At 54.8% G+C, this 16,785-nt stretch overlaps 6 protein-coding genes across 6 annotated transcripts; 4 read left to right on the top strand and 2 right to left on the bottom strand.

The window, feature by feature from the left end:
* Nucleotides 1–1,462: 1,462 nt before the first annotated feature.
* LRP88_08477 (uncharacterized protein) lies at nt 1,463–2,657 on the top strand (the record flags this gene model as incomplete). Its single annotated transcript, XM_083244982.1, has 3 exons — nt 1,463–1,679; nt 1,728–1,926; nt 2,099–2,657. The coding sequence occupies 3 exons, from the start codon at nt 1,463–1,465 to the stop codon at nt 2,655–2,657; spliced, it is 975 nt and encodes a 324-aa protein (XP_083099476.1).
* Nucleotides 2,658–4,303: 1,646 nt separating this feature from the next.
* On the top strand, nt 4,304–6,054 carry LRP88_08476 (tubulin alpha chain; the record flags this gene model as incomplete). Its single annotated transcript, XM_083244981.1, has 5 exons — nt 4,304–4,315; nt 4,510–4,568; nt 4,642–4,952; nt 5,021–5,524; nt 5,579–6,054. The coding sequence occupies 5 exons, from the start codon at nt 4,304–4,306 to the stop codon at nt 6,052–6,054; spliced, it is 1,362 nt and encodes a 453-aa protein (XP_083099475.1).
* An 815-nt stretch (nt 6,055–6,869) lies between these two features.
* On the bottom strand, nt 6,870–8,751 carry LRP88_08475 (rRNA-processing protein NOP12; the record flags this gene model as incomplete). The annotated part of the gene is made up of 4 exons (XM_083244980.1): nt 6,870–7,361; nt 7,422–8,561; nt 8,615–8,681; nt 8,741–8,751. The coding sequence occupies 4 exons, from the start codon at nt 8,749–8,751 to the stop codon at nt 6,870–6,872; spliced, it is 1,710 nt and encodes a 569-aa protein (XP_083099474.1).
* Nucleotides 8,752–9,438: 687 nt separating this feature from the next.
* Nucleotides 9,439–11,527, top strand: LRP88_08474 (Sds3-like-domain-containing protein; the record flags this gene model as incomplete). The annotated part of the gene is made up of 3 exons (XM_083244979.1): nt 9,439–10,532; nt 10,581–11,064; nt 11,120–11,527. 3 exons carry the CDS (start codon nt 9,439–9,441, stop codon nt 11,525–11,527), a joined length of 1,986 nt encoding a protein of 661 aa, XP_083099473.1.
* A 499-nt stretch (nt 11,528–12,026) lies between these two features.
* Nucleotides 12,027–12,360, bottom strand: LRP88_08473 (uncharacterized protein; the record flags this gene model as incomplete). The annotated part of the gene is made up of 2 exons (XM_083244978.1): nt 12,027–12,288; nt 12,350–12,360. 2 exons carry the CDS (start codon nt 12,358–12,360, stop codon nt 12,027–12,029), a joined length of 273 nt encoding a protein of 90 aa, XP_083099472.1.
* A 649-nt stretch (nt 12,361–13,009) lies between these two features.
* On the top strand, nt 13,010–15,381 carry LRP88_08472 (RNA-processing protein PTA1; the record flags this gene model as incomplete). The annotated part of the gene is made up of 5 exons (XM_083244977.1): nt 13,010–13,344; nt 13,399–13,564; nt 13,618–13,745; nt 13,804–15,206; nt 15,257–15,381. 5 exons carry the CDS (start codon nt 13,010–13,012, stop codon nt 15,379–15,381), a joined length of 2,157 nt encoding a protein of 718 aa, XP_083099471.1.
* Between the last annotated feature and the right edge of the window lie 1,404 nt (nt 15,382–16,785).

Below are 16,785 nucleotides of genomic sequence, written 5' to 3'. Positions count from 1 at the left end.
CCAACCGGGCTACCGAGCAACTTCGTTCCCCTTGCCCGCTTCTTGTCTCTTTTCCTTCTTTTTCTCTGTTGGTTGGAATAAAGAAGCGAGCAAGCCCAGCCAAGACAACCGGCTCGCATCCCCTCCCGTCATCTTCTTGCTACTGTCCACTCTCGCCTCTCTTTTGTGTCCTCGTCCTACACTGGGCGGTGCAACCTCGCCCGTGTTGTGGTTTGCTCGGCGCTGACCTCTGGGCCTGTGCCGAGTTGCGCTTCTTGAGATCCTACTACTGCCTGTTCCCGGAGATGGGGTGATGAACCCATTTTGAATCACCAGGATGACGAAAGACAAAGTGATGGGTCGTCGCCGAGTCCCCGGTTTCGCTGCAATGCCATCGTCGCATGCGAGGCCGCTCTGCTGTGGCTCTCGGTGGGCATGATTTCCAAGACTCCCAAGACTTCCAAGACCGCATATTCGGCACAGCGAAGCCGGCTTCATTTCCCCCTCGTCAGAGGCCCCGAGTCGCCCAGAAACCCGCGACTCATCAGCCAAGACCATGGCACTGGGGCCAAAAGGCTCGGCTTTTGCTGGCCGGCCGCTACGAGCATTGGCCAGCGCCCGCCTGGGCAGATTGGTCATGGGCGCCCCAAAATGAGCAGAGCTCGGCGTTTTCTCGCAGCACAGCGCATCGCATCGCGTCGACCATCTTTGTCCATGTATATGGTGCATTGGCGATGGTGAGTAGACGGCCGCCCTCGCCGCTACAGAGCCGTAGCTACCTGTACCGCAGCGCAGCCGGGATCCGTGATGTGGGAGCAAAACCTCCATGCTCCGACGGAGCTGCGACCAAGACGACAAGCAAGCGGCAAATGCCCAGACTCGCAGCGGTCAACGTGGACAATGTATCGGTGCAATGCTGGGCTTGGCGTTTCTCGGCATCCACCCGTGATAAGATTTCGCCAAGACTTCAAAGGCCTCAGAAGGGGGAACACCAACGCTACCTGTCGTCTCGCTGCTGGCATGGACCAGTTCTCTTCTTGTCCGGCTCTTTTCGTTCCTTAGCTTCTCTTGTCGTGTCTTGTCGTTCTTGTCCCTGCTCTGCTTCCTTGTCTCCTCGTCCATCCCCATTCCATCCGCCTACTTCATATTCTGCTGTCCTCCGCCCGGATGGCCTTCCAACTCGCCAGAGACGCCGTCCTCGACCTTGTCATCGCCTGCGCATTCGCCCTGACGTGAAGCCTCGTGAGCCCCTCCGCCGCGACTCTGCGCTGCCCATCGCCTTCTCAACACCACGAGCCAGCTCCACGCGCTGCGGCATCCAGCACATCAACCGACTGCAGGCCCCGGATGGACGAGATTGGCGATTGTTGCTGAACCGCCGAGTAAACTGCAAGCAAAGCACGGCCTGTGCAGCTTGTAGTTGAATCGGCCTGGCGGCCCAGATTCTTACAAGCTTGGGGATCCATCGTGGCTGCTTGATATCATGTCGTCCCTCGAGGATGCAGAGTCGTTGACTCTCTCCGACACCGATTCGAGCAACCCGTCTTCGTCATCAGCCGCTCCCTCGTCAACCGTATCTCTTTCCAACCAGACACCGACCCCGACATCTCCAGTGCTGGCACCCTCGCCAACCGACGATGACCTCGACGATTACCAGACATTTCCTCCAATGACTACTCCCTGGACCGTGCCAATCAGCTGTACGTGGACCTATGATGCGGAAAGAGTGCCAGAGCCTGGCGCCACAGGTCCTGTTGCGTGGCTCGACCTGGAACCTATCCCTGGGGCCAAGTCGCTATCCTGTTACCCTGACGGCATGTTCACGGATGGTCGCACTGGTGTTTTCAGTCCAGCTACATGTCCTCACGGTTGGACGACGGCAGAGCTACGCGTAGATACCGATGAGGCCCATGACGATGCAACCACCACAGCTGTTTGTTGTTCATCGTAAGTCCTCTAGTAGACGTGGAATGAATCGCGCTGATTATTGTAGGGCATATTCCTTGGATGGCAACTTGTGCAAGCGATTAGTGCCCACGGTGGTGGCGGTTCCCATCACATACAACCACACTGCACGTTCATACGACGTTCTATCTGATTCAACAACCACACTATACAGCGCAACAGTTGCTGTCTACACAATTCGGGCCCTTTTCAAAGACGGGGACAAGGATGCATTGGGACTTAAAGACGAGGATGACATTGGCCCTCACCGGCCAGCCAAGACTTTGTCTCTGGCTGCACGCATTGGGATTGGAGTTGGTGTCGCGGTGTTTGTGCTATTTGTTATCGGAGTGATCGCCTACTTCCTCGTCCGCAGAGACCGGGTTCGATCAGAGAAGAAGCGGGCACACGAGCTCGACGTTATGCGTGCCAGACATGGCACTGGCGGATTGGGAGACGATTTCTATGCTGCGGCCAACGGACACCACAGGAGAGACAGGAACCGTCACGGAGAGCCACCCCCTGCATACGAGGCTGCGACAGATTCGACCAGCGTGACGGACAATGACAGTCGCCTGAGCGATGATTTGACGACGAGGGATGAGGAGCTCAGGGCATTGCAAGTCCAGAAGGCGGCGATCCAGCGCCGCATCGAAGAGCTGGAGCGGAGCGAGTCGAACCAGGACCAGAACCAGAGCCAGAACCAGGACCAGGATCAGAACCGACAACACTGAAGGACTGGTGCCTAAAACTGAAGAAGAGGAGGAGGGTGAGGGATCATGAATTAGACGGGAAACGGCCTACTATACCTCCATATGATACCACTTTGCACGGTCCCAGCGTGTTGCTGAGGGCCATTTGTTTTGAGTAATTACCTACAAATGCTGGAGGGATTGAGCGGCTGGGCTATACGGGAAAAGGCACAGGTTAAAAACAATTAATTCTCATCTTTTTGACTTTCTCTCAATTTGATATCTGCGGTGTTGGGCAGGATGATGACATTTAGATGAGAAAGCATGAGCTGCCATCCAATACGATACTCGCTGTGTTTCTGGTGTGTCAACCAACTTGAAATACTCATGGGTACATCGAGGACCTCAAACCCCATCGTCGATGAAGCCCTGGGCGTCAATAATCATGACGAGACCCAACCACATAGAGACTGCCAATGTCGATCCATTGAAGACGGCCTCATCCAACATTCCTTTCAGAATGTGGCTGCCTCCAGCTCCTTGCCCGAGAACACACCCACTCCTAGATCGCGATTGGTTTGCGGTCCTGTAGAGGTTGCAGCAAGGCAACAGAGCAGCTGCGGATTTGACTGGACAATCGCGCGCGACCCAGACGCATAGGGACGGTTCCTGAATGGAAGCCTTGGGGTCGTCAGGTGCATGAATCTCGAGGCATCTCTGATCTCAAGGTTCGCGTATCTAGGCAGCATCTAAACGGATCCATGGATGGCCATTTGCATGAATTGGGATGCTTGGCGTGGTAGTCAACATCTGAGGTTTGTCTCTGAAGCAATTCTTTGTCTCTCGTTGAGATTAACCTCGTATATACTCCGTAATGTCCGCTACCGGAGCTGTTGGTGTAGTCAAGGTTTAAGCTTCTGATAACTTGATGAATACTATTCTCAAGCTTACCTAGGAATAGGCAACCGTTTTGAAACCCAATAAAGTCAATTGAATCTTGTCAGCCTTTAAAGACACCTAGATGGGAACATCACGTCATGTTGCCCGTTAAAGGTTGCCCTGGAGCATCTTTGACAGGTGCCACGACACGGTGGATCAAGGGTCATTCTGTCGCCTCCAGGAGCACGGGGCAACTCAGCACAGCTTACCGATCTGTGCAGTAACTAGGGACGGATACCTATGGAGCAGCTCGAGCCACCATCAGCCATTCGCATCAGCAACATTTGCCGGGGCAGAGTGGCCGTTGGTAGCATGTTAGCATCTCTGCTCGCACACCACACGAGCCGCCCCTGGCAAGGCAAAGTTGCAGTTCCCTCGCCCGCCAGGGGTCCCCATGCTGCGCTTTCAATTGGCGGTGAGGCACCACGGGGGTACCTGGTGGCTGCGCGGGAATTCGCTGGCGCCAGAGGTACCCCGTGGGATAACCTGAGACGCTGGAGCTGCTTTTTTGGCGCGCGCGGCCCATGGTTTGTTTGTTGTCGACCCCGCCAATGCCCACCTCCTGCGGGCACCCACTCACCTACTGTACACCTACAGAACCTCCATCCCCAAACACCCACCGGAAAATCATCACCACGCCCCCGTCTCCCCCTTCCCCTTCTCTTCCTCAAGCGCTGCGCGCGTATATCTCTCTCCCATTCCCCCAACTCCACCTCTGGTCGTAGCTCCCTTAGCTTCGTTCATACACAATGAAGGGCGAGGTAAGTTGTATTGTGTCTATATGTTGTCGCCGTGAGACCGCTCCCAGCCAGCTCAGCTGCCAGGAGCAGCTTCCCGCTCCCGGCATGGCGTCGGCTGTTCCACTTGGTGTCCTCTGGCTGGGACCCCTATCGTCCACCAAGACCACCTCCAAAAACGAAGCTCGCGATGCTGATGCTGATGCTCCGTGATCCAGATTCTTCACCTCCACCTGGGCCAGGCTGGTACCCAGCTCGGTAACTCTGCTTGGGAGCTGTACGTCCACCATCACCGCTACCGTCGCTATCGTTCGACCCCCGGCCCCGAAGCTGACCGATATCTTGAATAGCTACCTCCTCGAGCACGGCCTCGGCCCCGATGGTCGTCCCGACCCCAATGCTGGCGATATTGGTGAGGGAGGCTCCTTCGAGACCTTCTTCACCGAGACGAGCAGCGGCAAGCATGTTCCTCGCTCCATCTTTGTCGATCTCGACCCCTCTCCCATTGACGAGATCCGAACTGGTGGTTACCGCCAGCTCTTCCACCCCGAGCTGTTGATCAGCGGCAAGGAAGATGCTGCCAACAACTATGCTCGTGGCCACTACACCATTGGCAAGGAGATGGTCGACAATGTCATGGACCGCATCCGCCGCGTGGCTGGTGAGTTTCGCAAACCCTGAGGCTGCGCGCCTCACCCCTTGGAACCCCTGCTAAATCGAACGACCCAGACAACTGCCACTCTCTCCAGGGCTTCCTTATCTTCCACTCCTTCGGTGGTGGTACCGGCTCCGGTTTCGGCGCTCTCCTCCTCGAGCGCCTCTCTACCGAGTACGGTAAGAAGTCTAAGCTCGAGTTCGCCGTCTACCCTGCTCCCCGAACCTCGACCGCTGTTGTTGAGCCCTACAACGCCGTTCTGTCGACTCACAGCACTATTGAGAACTCTGACTGCACATTCCTCGTCGACAATGAGGCCGTCTACGACATCTGCCGTCGCAACCTCGATATCCCCCGTCCTTCGTACGAGCACCTGAACCGCCTGATCGCCCAGGTTGTCAGCTCCATCACCTCGTCTCTCCGATTCGACGGTGCTCTCAACGTCGATCTCAACGAGTTCCAGACCAACCTGGTTCCTTACCCTCGAATTCACTACCCCCTCATCAGCTACGCTCCTGTCATCTCCTCTGCCAAGAGCGAGCACGAGAGCTTCAAGGTCCACGACCTCACCTTCCAGTGTAAGTGATGATCGCAACTTGGTCATGGACGCCAATTGTGCTGACGTTTCCCAGGCTTCGAGCCCAACAACCAGATGGTGGTTTGCGACCCCCGAAACGGCAAGTACATGGCCGTCGCTCTCCTGTACCGTGGAGATGTTGTCCCCCGCGACTGCAACGCTGCCATTGCTGCCCTCAAGGCCAAGGCCTCATTCAACCTCGTGGAGTGGTGCCCTACTGGTTTCAAGCTCGGCATCAACTACCAGAAGCCCATGGCTGTTCCCGCCGCTCCCGAGGATGGTGGTCTTGCTTCCGTCAAGCGATCTGTTTCCATGCTTTCCAACACCACCGCCATCGCCGAGGCCTGGTCGCGTCTTGACTACAAGTTCGACCTCATGCACAGCAAGCGTGCCTTCGTCCACTGGTACGTCGGCGAGGGCATGGAGGAAGGCGAGTTCACCGAGGCCCGTGAGGATCTCGCTGCTCTGGAGAAGGATTACGAGGAGGTTGCTGCCGACTCGTTCGAGCCCGAGGAGGAGGTCGAGTACTAGACAGTTGCATCTTGGGACTGGCTTGTATAACCTCTTTCGACTTCTTTCAAGGCGTGTTGAAGCGATGGTCTTGCCAGGGCTCGCGCCTATGGCGATGCAATGTACAGAGAAGAGAGTTGTGGATTATGTTGATGAAGATTCCCGATATTTGTTGTTGGGTGGCACATGGAGGGGGGAAGGATGTGTTTACCGCCAGACGCCAAAGTTTGGCTCAGGGTATCCCGCTAGCACGTGGTCTTTTTCTCTTGGAGCCAGGTCCTAATAGACGAGGTTATCCCTTGACGCAAGTTGGCACTTATTTCTGATAAAGCAGGCAAGTAAAATTGATGATATCTGTTTCTTCTTTAATGAGAGTAAATTGGAGTATCTTTGACTTGATTGGTGTGAAATGTGGTTGTGTGTGCAGAGTTAAGACGGTTAGCTTGAGGTATTCTACTATCAACCACAGAGTTGCTATGATGCTATTTGCTCGGCCATGTACGGAGGCGCTGTTAGTGATATACAACATTTCAGTTGAGGAAAGCATGTCGGCAAGCATTCAGGTTACGATGCCAGAAAAAAAGATGTCCAGAATCGTAGCATTAAAAAAGCAAACTTGCTCAATATCCGAACTGAACTCGCGAGCTTGAGGAATATGTACTTCTATCTCATCTAAGCAACCTTTACGGCTGTGGCCAAAATTCACAGCACAACTTTTCCGATCCCCGTGCGGGCGCGGGGCCCTTCTCAAACATCCGCTTTTCGCACTCAAAGCCCACACGGCCGCTTCTCACCAACTACCCCATCCATGCGTCATCCGCTGTCGAGAATCAGCATCAGCTCTTCTTCTTCCACTCGGCAGCTCTCCTGGCGCTTCGATTTTGCGGCTTGCCTCCCTTGGGCTTGGGCTTGCTCTTGTTCTTGCCCTTCTTGCCAAACTTGAGGTCCTTGGGCAGAGCGTCCCTGGATGTGGCACGTCGGCCTTCAAAGATGACCTGCTCTGGAGTCTTGATCTCATCAAGGGGGTTAGGAACCTCCTCGGAAGAACCCTTTGAGGGACGCTTTCCGCGACGCTGCTGAATAGCGGCGGAACGGCCGAGGAGTTTGCTTGTGCGGCCAGCCATGGACTGCTCCTCAGGTGTCGCCTTGGGCTTGTACTTCATGCTCTTGGGTGTGCCGTTGGTGGCCACAGCCTTGGCCTTGGCTCGCTCTTGAGCAAGGGCCGTCTTGCGAGGATCCTTGGCTCGAGTAACACGCAGCTTGCGGGGGAGCATAGGCGGGAACTTCTTGTCATCAAGGAGCAGGGCGGCCTCGACATCATTGGCGTCCTACAAATCCTGTTAGCCCTTGTTTCATCCGTGTAAGTGGCAAAATTTGCGGAGACTTACATAAAACTGCACATAGGCGATGCCCTTGCCCACGCGGGTCTTGGAGTCTCGGACAACTCGGACATTTTCGACCTTGCCCTGAGTGCTAAAGGTGCGCCATAGGCCCTCCTCAACATCGGACGGAGTCTTGTTTCGCTTCTTCTGTGTAGTATCTCCATCGGCGTTGGTGGCGAGGATAGTCTCGTCATCAACGAATCCCAAGTTGCCAACAAACACGCACCGGCGGTGGTCTGTGGGACTGGGGTGAGCAACACTGTCCACCCTCAGGTGTCGGTCAAGCACTTGGGTGCCATTGAGCTTTGCGACGGCCTCCCGGGCAGCCGCGACAGTCGAGTACACGACATAGGCATTGGCCGACTTGGTTGTGGCGTCCATCAGCGACTTGGTGATGTAGGCCGCGCGCTTTGGCAGAGAGCCGCCTGCGAATGCGACAGAGCGGAAGCGAATGGACTCAATGGTCTGTGGCGGAGATGCATCCTTTTCCAAGATGGAAGAGAGATGAGCCATGAGCGTCTTCTTGGCCGTCTTGGAGGATATAGCTTCGGTGGAAACGTTGGCAAGGAAGACTGTCCGAGCTGCCTTTTCCAGATCCGAGGACTTGTCTTCTTTGGCAAGTGTCTCGTGGACGGGGATATCGCTCTCATCGCCGCTGGCGTCGTCGTCCTCAGCTTCAGCCTTCTCATCGTCTTCTTTTGAGCCATCGTTCTTCTGTCGCTTGCCCGCACGCTCAGCCTCCTCCTCTGCAGCAACTTTGCTCAGGTAGTTGCCCTCGAGATCGTCATTATCATTCTTGCGCTTTCGTTTCCGGTCCTTCTTTTCTTTGCCTTCGGCGGCATCGATGATGGCGTCGAGTTCGGCTGGCGCATCTGTCATGGGCTCGTCTGCACTCTCTGCGTCGTCCTCATCCCCTTCGCTGTCCTCCTGCTTTTCAGCCTCGGAGTCTTGCTCATCCTCATCCTCGCCCTCATCATCCTCCCCATAGCTCAGCTCCTCACTGATTTCCGAGAGCACTTCGTCGTCCTCCTCGTCTTCTTCACCGTTCTCCTCCTCCAAGACTACCTTTGGTTGGGGTGCTTCTCGGGGCTTCTGTTCCAACAATGCCGAGTATCTTGACTTGGCGGGAGCCTTGGTAGGACCAGCCTATAATTGATTAGCCAGGAGGGCAGAGAAGACAACAATGTCGCAAAACTTACGCTGGCCGCAAACAGAGCGTCGAGTGTGGGGTCCACAGCCTTGGAAGAGGCCGTCAAGCCCTTTGTGCTGCTTCAGTCAGGATTTTCCATTGTATACACGAGAAGAGCAATGGCAGAAGAACTCACCCTTTAGCCATGATTTCGGAGACTTGTTTCTGACAGAATCGGCCAACTCGCTAACCTGCTGCAAAAAAAAAAGTGCCAGCCTCTGGATCGCGACTGGAAAAAGGCACAGAAAAAGTCCAGCTCCAGAGGGTCCACATGAACCTCTGGGTGGGCGTGGATTTGGAGTGCGCCGGAAGCCTTGCTGGCCGGAACAATGCGTCATTGGCCTGAACCGGGTGCTCCATCATGGCACACCCCCCGAGGCCAGTTTCTGCCGCGGATGACCGCTTTTGCCCCGTCATTCTCAGCCCGCTCTCGGTTTTCCTCTGGCGACTGGCGCAGGCCCTGGCCCCCCAGCGCAAACCGGCACCGTCCACCGTCCATCTCCGTCCTCTCTCTGTCCCCTCCTCTCAACTCAACCGTCCGTCACCGGAAGCCCTTGGCCTTGCTAGCACCTCTCGCGTCTTCCATGCCGCAGCAGGACAAATGCTGTTTCAATCAGCTTCGCTTTAGCTCGGCTTTACCTCTTCAAGTCCACCCTTCACGACACCCGATCCCCAATCACCCAGCTGCCGTTCCTCATCACTCGTCTCCACGGTCGCGCTGCTCCGACCTACCTGCCGATCACCACCACCACTCTTCTGCACCCGATACTGCAAGTCTACCTACTCTCCCCATTGAGGAAGGCCATAGACACGTCATCGCGTCTTTCAACAACCATGGCGGCGACCGCTACCGCGCCCCCGCCCCTCTCCTCACCTGCAGTTGGGGTTGTTGATCATGAGGACAGCAACATCTCCAGTCCCCTCAGCGAGGTTGACACCAAGGACGACAACGACGAGGATATTGAACACATGCATCTTGACAATGACGACGAAGACAGCACCAGGCCGACCCCCAAGAAGAAGCCTCATGCCACCTCCGATTCTGACAGCGTCCTCTCCGATGCCCACACCTCGGACGGCAACGATACCGAGGCAGAGACTGAGCGGCTCTACGACACCCCGAGGCACCAGCGACAGAGGGACGTCGTCGTAGACCAATTTAACGAGGGCCAAGTCTTTGAACACACCCCGAGCAAGCTCCGAAGAACCGCCAACCTAGACGACCATCACGACGACGAATCCACCATGGGGGACGATGCCTCTATAGGCTCTCCAACAATCGGAATAGAATCCCCATCAAAACCTGCGACAAAGCACGACGCGGCATTGGAAGATGACCATAAGAATGACTCCCAAGACCGCAAGCGAAAGCGCTCACCAGCCGCCGATCAGTCAGAAACCGAGCAGCCACTTAGGAAGCGGACCAGCTCGGTCCCAGTGGCTGATACAGAGACTCCCCAGCAAGCCGAGGATACAGTCATGCACGAAGATGAACCAATTCCAGCCAACGAGAGCAGCGGCACACAAACTCCTGCTGAAGAGGTAGACGTCTCTCCACGAAAGAAGTCCACAGCTCGCGAGGATGGAGCGGCAGAGCGTACAACTCGCGCGACAAAGAAGGGCACGCGCGGATCAAAACGCAAAGCGGCAGCCGCCGCGGAGGCCGATCATGACACAGACAATGGTAGCCATGATGGGGCCCGCGATAGTGCCCGGGGGACTGACGTAGAGCAACATGGAGAGGAGCTGGAGGCTGATGCGGACGAAGAGGTTGATGCAGCTACTGCGCACGATGAAGAGAGTAAGGATCGCCCGGCCAACACTCCCAACTCGGTTGACCATACTCACCCAACGACAGTGGAGCGAAAACACGCCGCGTTTAAAGATTGGACACATATCGAGGAGATGTTTGGGGTATTCAGAGACAGGTAGGCCTCGGTTCATCACCTTTGGTAGATTGCGCTGACACCATCTAGACTGTACAAGGACCGGCTTCAACGACTCGAGGAAGAGGAGCAGTCCCTGATCGCCAGCGTCCCAACACACCCCGAGTACCTTAACATGAAGCAGTGCCTGGATGACCGGTTGGAGCAGAAGCTCCAAGAGATCAACAATGAGCTTGAATATCGTGTCAAGGCACATGAGAGGCGTGCAGTTGCTCAACGAGCTCAAGTTTGGGGTCAATACTATCAAGCGGTACGAGAGAAGCGAGAAAAGACGCTAGAAGCTCTCAACCAGGAGTGGTACGACATTCAAACCACAAGGCGAAGCGCGCATAGCCTGCAAGATTGCGGCCTGCTCTTCCCCAAGGATCCTGCCCAGCGAGTACGGAATGCCATTGCCTACAACACCGAGGTTTCGACTCTGGCCAGCATAGCCAAGTATGAAGGATTCCCTGCAGGGCCAGAAATGACGGGAGCGTCTCCCTCGGAACTTGATGATGACCTGGCTGCCATTGAGGTATGTTGACAAAGTCAGGTCAACTCCCCGAGACTGCTGAGCTGACTTGTGTAAGCGAGCCAAACGAGCCCGGCAAAAGCCACCGCCACAGCGACGTGAAGAGTACTATACGCCGCCATTCGATCGCCTTGGCCCAGCGGGTGAGCAATTCCTCCGGGAAACGCCTTGGGCCAACCCAAACCACCTAGCCCACAAGATATATCCAACACCAGTGGCAGCGGCTGAGGGACAAGTAGAGAATGCGGCCAGTCGCGCAGTACCACAGGGCCAGATCCCGGCAGCAGCGGATATCAAGTCCAACCTGAACGCCGCTCATCCTAAGCAACACTCACCTTCATTGCCAAACCGGTTGTCAGAATCCCCCGAGTTGACACGGACAATGATCAACTCAGCTCATAATCCAATGAAACGGGTTGGCAGCCTCTCGAGTGTAAGCCGAGGGTCGAAAGCAGCCGCAGCTTGAGCAATTGATTGCACAGACCAGTGCATTTCAGCTCATCCCTATTATAGGACTTGTTAGGAAAGGATGGAGTATATTGCTTTTGTACTCGTTTTGTGATACCCATGGAAAACAATCGGCCGAAGCTCGGATGTATTCGATTTTCCTTTTTCTGTCTGGACTCGAACATGGTTAGAGCATTGGGTGTGTCTACGGTGGACAGCGCGGTTTTGTTGATGACGGTTGGAGAGGGGCAGAATCTTGGTTGCAGCGGGCGAGGGCTCGCGGGCCTCAAGAACTATTGTACAATGGTGGTCGTTTATTCATACATGTTGCGCAGAAGAGTTCGCCAACGTGTTGTACAGGAAGGCTCTGGGGTTATAACAGGCGTTCTGTGTGGCAGGTAGCATGAATGGCATAGCTGCTTTGGTGTTCTTCCTCCTTTTAACTTCTCCAATGCTTTGATTTGCAACCTTGATCTAAGAGATGATTCCCCAGGCGTGCGGCCTATCATATGTAGAATCTACTTGGAAGAGGCGGGTTTTCGAGGCTCATCAGGGACCTTGACATCTTCAAAGTTGTCCTGGCCAACGGCATTGAGGGTATAGTAATCTAGGCACTGTAAGCGCGTGGCGGTAACATGGAGGCGGCTCGTTGTACAGATGGTTCCGACAACGGTCAAGAGGCCAAGACCGGTGACGGCGTTCTTGAAAAGATAAGGTCGTCGGGCTCGAACGAGGGCAGGGCCTTGTCGCAGGCGGCGATCGTAGTATGTCGATTGCGGGCTGGTTCGGAGGCCATGATCAGTCCACTATGCACGATAATGAAGAACCTAGATGAACGAACCTGGGAGGCATTTTGGAGATGGCAAGTATTAGCACGAGAATAAATCAAGAGCAGAGAAAGCAGAAGCCGGACAAATTGGCAATTGCTGGATTATCAGTCGGCACTTCAAATGGGTGTCGATGCGCCAGAGTCACTTCAGAGGAAGATCTTTGCGGCTGAACCTCGGCTGGAGGCACGCCTGTCGTGACGTCTGAGGTACCTTTCCTCTGGTGGAGCTAAAGCGTGCGTTGCAAGGGTCTGTTCCACGTCCCGTCTTCTTTACTTCCCGCGTCGTCGCTAAAACTTGGAGCCCAGCTTCTACATACATTGTTCGCCCTTTGTCACAAAGAAGACGACGCGCAGCGCACGCCCGGGAAGCTGATGCGCCTCGAATCAAAAGCCTCGCGACACCGGATATTCGATACTGGACCTCTGTTTCCGTCTTTGCTGATGCTGGGCCTTTGATGCGGAGGATGCCAAAAAGTACACAACTGGCAAGCTCAGCAGCCTAGTCGCGCGACCACCCTCCAAGAGCCGCATTGCCATCCTCACAGCTGCCGCCGCTGCTACCATCGCCCGCTGCTCTTCAACTCATGGTATCCTTTTCGTCCAGTCATAGCTAGACCTTTGGTTCTCTCCCTGCTACTATCCTTGCCGATCGAAGACATTCAGTAAACAACCATGGCGGCGAACCTGTCAGTGTCGGACCAGATCCGGCAGCTCAACGATGCCCGAAAGCTCGTCCTGGGAGACGTCAAATACTATCCAAGCATCGTCAGAGGAATCCTCCCCATCATTGGACCGAACGCGGCGATCGAACTTCGACGATGGGGTGCCGAATTCCTCGCCGAGGCCTTTGCGACGCCAGCGCTGCCGAACGGAGAGAAGGAGACGATGCAGCCCTACGTATTGGCGACACTAGAATCGATGATGGAGAATGACCGAGAAGACCCCCAAGTCATCCGGAGCGTGATCCAGTGCGCCGCCAGCATCTATCCGCTAGCGTTGAGGTGGATGTACGTCCACACTCCCTAACCTTGCACAGGCTGAGACTAATGTTTGCGATGCAGCATAAATAACAGCTACGATACGATTACGTGGCAGAGAATGGTGGCAATCAAGCAGAAGATTTTACGGATATGGGACAATGCAGCCCCTTCCGTGAGGATCTGCTGCATCAAGTTTGCGCAACGTGTGGTTTTGGCGCAGAGTGTCGCTTCTGGTGCTGAACTCAGAGTATGTCTTCTAGAGACTGGTTCGCACAGGATATCGCTAACGTATAATACCAGTATGGTGGCACTCTCGATGTCTCCTTAGACAAAGTCCCCCCGGGCCACCAGTCCCTCGACCCCCGGAATTTGGAGGCAGAAGCATCAGGGCTCCTGGACCGAATGCTCATAGTGCTTCAAGAGAGCAGGTGAGAGTGACGGTAACAAAGACTCCGGTCTCGGCAGCTGACTCGTTTTGATCGGTAGTGATGCATTGGTCGTAGATGCGACGCTCAATTGCTTGTCTATTCTCGTGAGAACGCGCCCGGCAACCTCGAATCGAGTTGTCAATGCTCTTCTCAACTTCAACCCCCTCAAGCTCGCAAACTCACCCCTCACACCCAAAACTCGCGTCATGATGAAATCGATGGAGAAGACAAGTCGACTGCTCTTGATCCACCTAATGAAGCGAGATCCTCACAACCCCATGACGCCCAGGATTCAGCAGCACGTAGAGCGTATGATGCGCACCATGGCTGAGATATTCGACGACTCGGGAAGGAAACGGCCTCTCGCGGCACAGCACCATGACGGATATGATGCTAAACGACAACGGCTGACTCCCGCCCAGATCCAGGTGCCCCCGTTGGGTCCTGGCACGCATAGCCTGGCAGATGTGTTCACATTGATCGATAATGACGCTCTAAGGAACTTTGACATCTTCCAGGTCCCTGCACCAATGGTGGCTAAGATCGCAGTCACGACGCTTGCGAGTATCGATCAGCAAGTGTTGGCCAAGGCGGTTGATGGTATCCGTGGACGTCTAGACGCCCTTGCCAGTGCTCCAGCTCCAGAACTGAACCCCAATACCGCCCCGCTGGGTGTGGATGAAGACGACGACGACTACGAGCCCGACTTTTACCAGGCTGAGGATACAGAACAGATCCTCAACAAGCTAGATAGCGCTCCTGTTCACGATGCGTCATCAGGTCTAGAGGACAGCCTTGCTTTGAAGTCCTTCCACCTTCACCAACCACAGGCACTGACACCGGAAACGGCTTTAACAGCGGGTAATGGGACTGTGACGCGGGTGATTGAGATGATGAAATCTTTAGAGGATCCCTCAAAGAAGAGCAAGGCTGGCTTCAGTAGGCTAGCTGCCAGCTCCGGAAACCGAGACTCGTGGATGACGATACTGGCACGACTGGCGACGCGGTCAGTGGCTGGCCTCGAGGGAGTATCTGTGAAGGACGAGGGTGACCCATCAGCACCGCAATCCCTCAGCAGTAACATCCGCGATGTGCTCTATGCCTACGTGATGGAGGACTTCCGAAAACACATCGACGTGGCAGTTTCGTGGCTGTGTGAGGAGTGGTACAACGACAAGCTACAGCAGAAGACAGGTGGTGATCGACTGCTGCACTACGAAAAGTGCTGCCTGCGGCTGATTGATGGGTTCTTGCCATATCTGAACGCCCAGGACAAGGTGCTCACGCGATTCCTGAGTGAGATTCCAGAGCTGAACCGGAATATTCTATCTCGGGTGAAGCATATGTGCCGCGATCCCAGCATTGTGCAGTTGGCCCTGACGAGCCTGCTCTATTTGGTCATGATGCGACCGCCTATCAAGGAGATTGCTCTGGACACGGTCCAAGACATATGGACCGAGTGTAAGTTGAACATGTATCCTGTTTAGTGACATGTGCTGACTTGTTTCTAGTCGAGGAGGCGAGGCCTATGGCGGGCAAGTATCTGTCCAAGTATCGGCCTGCTTTCATGGAGGCAGGACGGGAGGCAGCTGGCGACAATGCTGGGCAGGCGACAGCACCAGCCATCGCGGCTTGAAGCACTCTGGCCTGAAACAGCCATGGCGTAAGATGGGGAAATTTGGCGACGAAAGTGCAAGGCGGCCGCGAATGATGCTTTCGGATTGTATTAAAATGTAAAGGCTACAGACGACGGAGTTGGGTGGTCATGATGAGCGGCTGGTGGCGGCACACGGCTCGCTTTCGGAACGCCCATACGGATGGATACACATCAACTATAAACAAAGAGGGCGGGCCGTCGAAAACTGGCCCGAAAACAAGGGCATTCATTGGGAGGCGTTTTAAGGGGCAAGGTTGCGATGCTGCACACATAACATAGGCTGGGTCTAGAGATGATGGACAGGGAACAGCCAGATACCTCACTGTCGGGCTGTATGATTATTGTATCAAGTGGCTGCAAAAGAATTGAACCAGGGGCGAGCATCTTTCGATGCAAGCCGAGCACGGATACGTGATGGATGTGAATGGATGCGGGCACAGATCAGGGATATTGATGTGTATCACGACATGGATGAGATGAGTTTGAGTAAATAACGGTGGAAGAATTGACGGGCTATGAAGCCTAGTTGTCATAATTGGCGTGACGTTTCTATTCTCAGAAGCAGATGGCTGAATGAATGGTTTTCAAGGCCTCGCTGGGGATGAAGCGAGCAGAGATAACAAAGAGATAATGCATACGAGACGTCTGAATAAAGCCTTGGCGTTCAGAATGGGGTTCAGCAAGGCTGACAGCTCGTCGTAATGTGATGCGTATTAGCAGCCTAGGTTCCAAGAAATGCAATTTAGGGATCAGGCGTTGGGACGTTGACGAGAACAGGAATGAAGGTCATGATGAGTGGCGGGTTGAAGCCTCGACAGAAGGGTCCATTATCGTCATGCCGCTTCCCTGACGAATTCAAGCCTATCTCTTAGTGACGGTTCAGCCTCAACTGGGCATTCCTGGAATTCCTATCTGAAAGCGCATGAGAGATGAGATTCCTCGTGCTTGAACTGTGATACAAGTCCTTGGCGGCCGGGCCGGGACCCCCCTGCAGGCTCACCGGAGCACCCTGGGTCTTCACGGGCGCTTTTCCCAAGAGTTCCGTTCAGGTCGTAAACATGGGTTGCGTGTTTTGGGAAATCCCGTCATGCCCCGGAATCTCATGTTGCTGTGGCATCAGCGTCTAGAGTTTCAACCTGAAGGTCCGTGACGTCCATCGGCCCCAGGGCGGGATTGATTAGCTATTCTATTCGTGCTGCTCTTGCTCATGCTCATGCTCAAATCTTACATTCTCTTCTCTCATCTTCCATCCCCGGTCGCAGTTAGCACGGCATACGCATATTTGCTTCTTCTGCTTCATCTCGCGATTTCCGCCCACTGACAAAACCTGGCCGATCAATCTCTACGACCCGGACTTCCCATTAAACAGGAGTCAAAAAGAGC

This window comes from Fusarium phalaenopsidis, assembly GCF_050370095.1.
Source record: "Fusarium phalaenopsidis strain FUZ10S chromosome Unknown contig_32302, whole genome shotgun sequence".
In the NCBI taxonomy this organism is placed as follows: domain Eukaryota; kingdom Fungi; phylum Ascomycota; class Sordariomycetes; order Hypocreales; family Nectriaceae; genus Fusarium; species Fusarium phalaenopsidis.
The sequence above is the reverse complement of the archived record's forward strand: the minus strand, read 5'-3'. Positions and strand labels throughout refer to the sequence as shown.